A 4,993-nucleotide genomic window follows, 5' to 3' on the forward strand; every position below is an offset into this window, starting at 1 on the left:
TCCTCCTCCTCCTCCTCCTCCTCTTCCTCCTCCTCTTCCTCCTCCTCCTTCTTGTCCTTCTCCTCCTCCTCCTTGTCCTTCTCTTCCTCCTTCTCCTCCTCCTTCTCCTCCTCCCCCTTCTCCTCCTCCCTCTCCTTCTCCTCCTCTTCTTTCTCTTCCTCCTTCTCCTTCTCCTCCTCTCTTCTTCTCCTTTTCCTTTTCCTTCTCCCTCTCCCTCTCCTTCTTCTTCTCCCTCTCCTTCTCCTTTTTCTCCTTCTTCTCTTCCTCTTCCTCTTCTTGGTGTACTGCCAAATAAAATCTTTTGGGTCTTATTTTTTCTCCTTTCAGCCTAAAGAAGCAAAACCTGAACCCATAAACATACCTCCAACCTCATCTTCTGCCCTGGAAGACATGGAACTTTCTGGTGAACCTGTGATGGAGGGGACCCTGGAAACCAACTTGAGCATCAGCCAGCACAGCAGCCCTGAGCAAGGCGAGTCCTGATGCACAGTCTCGGTCATGGCCTCTTGCTGATTGACGCCTGTGTGTCCAGCCTGGCTCTTGCATGTAATGTACATCCTCTTATGTAACCTTTCCTCATGCCTCCAAGGAAGGAATGTAATCACCTCATCTTATACATAGGATGAAAAATTAAGTCACAGAAAAGTTGAGTCACCCAAGTAAGAGGACACAGCTTGGAGAAGATAGAGCTGGCTTCTGACTTCAGATACCTCAGCTTTTAACCCCCAGCCTCTTCCTCTTCTAACAGGAAAGCTTATAATAATTATGGATATTTGTTGAATGCCTACTATGTGCCAAGTGTTTGCATACTTCCTTTCTGATCCAGGCAGCATGTCTTCCATTATGAGTCACTGTTTTATGGGTTAAAGAAACCAACATTTGGGAAGGTTGAGTGGCCTGCCCATGACCATACAGGCTAAAGCCCGACCTGACTCCACAGCCTTGTCTTACTCTCAGAGCATCAAGGCAGCTAATTGATGGCCAGAAATAGGCAGAGACTGCTCTGGCCACCCAGCAGGTCAGTGGAAGGCCCTGGGAGGACAGCAGGCCTTCTGGCTCCTTCAGGGCTCTGGTGCCTGCCTACTACTCCTTGAGCCCTGCAGAGGAACATTGGCAAAGTCCAGAGATCAGGCACATTTCCCCACACAGAAGCTTAACATGTACCCAAGACCTGAGGTCATTGGCATTTTCCACCCTTCGAGGGAGGCAGTTTCGGACCATAGTTGCAAACAGGATCAGAGCTCTGAGATGTAGGAACAGGGTCATTTCTATCAGTCCCCTTCCTAGTTGCAACAACTCAAAGTGGCCATAGCAGGGGTTACTTGGGCAAATGCTCTGTTGTTCATACATACATCAGTCCCAGCATTGGTGATGTGTCAGATTAATGGCTCAGGTTCATTCCACCAGAAAAGCAGATTTCAAAACCCGGTGTGCTGTGATCCTCATTTTGAATATGTTCTTTGTATCTGTTTTTATATAGCTATGGAGAACATTGTGCATATATTAGACATAGTACATATTAGAAGTACTGTACAACAAAATGTTACAAGCAGGCATCTCTGGGTGGAAGCATTGTGGAAGGTTTTCATTTTCCTTATTGGATTCTATATTTTATAAGTCTTCTACAATAATATTTATCCCTTTTTTGCTGCTGGCATTGGTTAATGAATGCTATTGTAACAGCTAAACTTGGGAAGTCTGTGGGTAAGAGAGAGGATAGGATATTAGGAGAAAACAGAGTAATAGTTTAATAGAGTTGCTGTAGAACCAGAAAGAGGACGTGTGGCTGAGGAAAGCCTGGTGAACAGCTTGGACGGAAGCCTCGCTTGGATGCCTGCTTGTGGTGGGCCCGAGGAAAGTGGTGAGCACTGTCCAGCCTTAGGCTCCTTAACCCAGGGTCAGGAGTGTTAGCAGCCTGTCTCCCCAGTAGGTGAGCTGACTGAATGGGCTGTGGTCCCCAAAGTCTGGATGGGTCCTAGCAGTAGTTTGTGAATGCCAGAGTCTGCGCTCCGGGACAAAATTGTGTCCTCTGAACCAGGGCAAGGAGATGGCAGAGAAGTGGAGCAGGGCGGGGCCTTTCCTATCCCCAGGAGGCAGGATTCGAATGGAGACCTGGACAAAGAGGAGAGCACTGCTGTCTGTGTTAGGATCAGCCTTACTTCTTGCTGGGTAGACAGCCGAGATGTGGGGAGAAAGAAGTTGCATCCCAAGGCTGCCCCTGGCCAAGGAAACCTCTCCAGTGTGTGTATTCCTGGCTTCCCTGACACCACCCACCCACCAGGACCCTCCTTCCAAGGGTCAGGATTAAGAGCTGTCTGCACAGCACCCCCTGGTGGCCAGAGTGTGGAGAACGCAAGTGTGCTGCAGAGATTGGGATTTTGTGCTTCAAGGGCACCTGGACTCAAGGTCCACTGCGACCCCCCACACTGTCTGGCTGTCGGGGACTACATGAGGGCAGCGCCTGTGCAGAGTGTCTGCCATGGAGACAGGCCCATCTAGCTTCAAGGCCCTTCCCAGGCACTGTCTGTGAGCCCCTTTTCCTCCTCTGCAGGATACAGGCCTGGGTTGATAACAAAGAGGCTGAAAGGTGGGATGCTCGTCCTGGCCTTGCCCACTGCAGCCTGGAGTGGGGTGGGTTCTTGCACGAAGGAGGCGTGGGCTAGCAGGAGGATGAGAGGACGTGCGTGTGACAAGCACAGGCACACATTCATTTTAATATAATTTATTTTTGTTTGCTTGTGGACTCCATTTGTTTTTCTTTACACGTGGCAGTGATTCATCAACACACAGTCCTATCAACAAAAACTAATAGTTTCCTTCTCCCCTTCCACTCCTATGCTGTAAGAAACCAGTACTGAGTATTGCGGTTTAGCTAAGTGTGTGTATGCATATATGGACACGTGTCCATTTGTATTATTTATTATGTAATTGGCATTAGAGAATATGATATGTTACAGAATAATTACTTGTGTATAATGGTAACATATGTATCCCTCTGTAGTTCTTTTTTCTGTTTTACAAATATAGCACTCCCTTTTGCTCACTATACCCAGGGAATGTCCTCAGTACCTTTCTTGCATTACTTTATTTTATCCTTGTGATACATCCTCCTCAGAATGACCTGGCCTTAGAAGGCAGACATTATCCCCCACTTGTAGATGAGTAACTTGAGGCGAGGGAGCGCTTTGCCATTTGCCATAGGGCTTATTCCTGTGAGTGGCAAAGCAGGATTCCAGGCCAGAGGAGGTGCCAGAGTCCCTGGGGGAAGCCACCAGGATCTACTAGCTCAGTGTTGCTCTGCGCCTTGGTGTTTCCCCTCTGTGTATTACAGTATTACAAACATCTTTCCAAGGCGGTGGGTGAGGAGCTAGTGCCTTCTTTTCCAAGACTGCAGACTGTAGTTAATTACAGAACACCTGCTTCCTGTAGGGTCTGGTGAGGTCCTGAATGACACGCTGGAGAGGGTTCCTGCTGTGGATGGTGACGCCGTTGCTGACGCTGGCTCAGGAGAGAGGGCCTTCCCGGACACCACTGAAGAACAGGTACCTGTGTGGTAACTTGCACTTGATGGCTCAGGGATGGACTTCCTTTGTTTCCTGCTTGGTGGTGACCTTTGCTGGGCACCATGAGAACAACTAGTGGAGACAGCCTCTGTCGTGGGGAGAGGACAGAGACAAGGGGCAGGGGCTCCAGGGGACAGCAGGACAGGTGACAGAGCCGTATCCCAGCCTGTGCCACAAGGCCCTTCCTCTCTATGGTGACCGCCTCCCCCTGCTCCACTGCGAAGAAGATGTACGTCTGGCCTCCGTCTGGCCTCCGCAGAGCTCTCGGCCCTTTCAAAGCAGACTCACATTAGCTGCAGGTGCGTCAGTGCTCTCATCTGTAGGTGGCTTTTACACTTCTGCAGGCAGCTTTTGGAATGCTGGACACAGCAGGGGGCGAGTAAAGCCAGTTAACTCTCTCACAATAACTTCCACTAAAAACCCACAGTGCCAGCTCATTCTTTTCCCTATCCTGGATGAAACCTTAGACAGGTCTAACAGTTCTCCCAGGAAATTTTCACCGATGTTTTTCAAACTCAGTCCAACATAATGCCAAGAATTGAACTAAAATAAAAGGTCACGCCCCTTGACCTTTCCTCAGCCTTTTGCAGAGCAGGAATCTGCCAGGGAAGGAAGGGGAGAGATTTCCCCTCCATTCCTCCCCTCTGCTCCCCATGGGCTCCTCCTACCCTATTTAGCAATTTTGAACATCTACAGGGTCTGGTTCTCCTACAAAAAAGGTTACAGCTGTACATGGTGGGTCCCGTGGTAATCTGGGGCTTTGCTGTGGATGCTGCCTGAATGCTGGAAGTGTATCTCATGGGGATTTGGGATTATTGAGGGACCTAGGGTCAAAGTCCTGCTATTGGACTCTTAGCTTCTGCCTGGGCTTCTACATGCTGCTGGGTGTGTAGACCCTCTGGGTGAGCCTTTGGATAGAGTCCATTTCAAGACAGATTTAGTCAGCTCCCTTTGGAAGGATGAGCTCTCGATGTGGCTCAGGCACAGTAGCTTCAGGGAGATCCCCCTCCTCTCATCCGCTCCTCTTCCTCCCCAGATCTGGATGGCCCCCAACTTTCACCTTTTGTCTTCCCCCAGGAAATAATTGCACACCAGTCCCTATGTCTCCCAAATTACAAAGAATGCATGTCCCACTTACCTTACTGAATGGCTCCTAGTGGGTGGGGGACATAATAAAATTCTCTCCAGAGGAAGTCCTCCCCTCCAGTCACTCAGCCCCACAGTAAATTCTGTGGCTTTTCCTCCACGGCCTACATGCAGGGGATGGCTAATGCTGGCCCCCAGAAGTGGCCTGGGTGCTTCTTTCAGCATGAGGAAGTCACCTGATGCCTGTTGAATTGCACTTGTTCCTGAGGCTCTGGCTGACCTGCGTCAAAGAGAGTCTCCTTTGCTACCCTGTGGCATCATTGTTCTTTCTTTCTTTTTTTTTT

General features: G+C 49.5%; 1 protein-coding gene across 2 annotated transcripts in view; it reads left to right on the forward strand.

Annotated features, from left to right (window-relative positions):
- Positions 1-4,993, forward strand: part of Col15a1 (collagen type XV alpha 1 chain) — a 107,609-nt gene that overhangs the window by 42,337 nt on the left and 60,279 nt on the right. For both annotated transcript variants that reach the window (XM_023705453.1, XM_023705454.1), the window contains 2 exons: positions 328-472; positions 3,430-3,542. In XM_023705453.1, the coding sequence (XP_023561221.1) occupies positions 328-472; positions 3,430-3,542 (258 nt within the window). The remainder of the gene's footprint in view (positions 1-327; positions 473-3,429; positions 3,543-4,993) is intronic.

The sequence above is a fragment of the Octodon degus genome, unplaced genomic scaffold (genome assembly GCF_000260255.1).
Source record: "Octodon degus isolate 3935 unplaced genomic scaffold, OctDeg1.0 scaffold00221, whole genome shotgun sequence".
NCBI classification, from domain to species: domain Eukaryota; kingdom Metazoa; phylum Chordata; class Mammalia; order Rodentia; family Octodontidae; genus Octodon; species Octodon degus.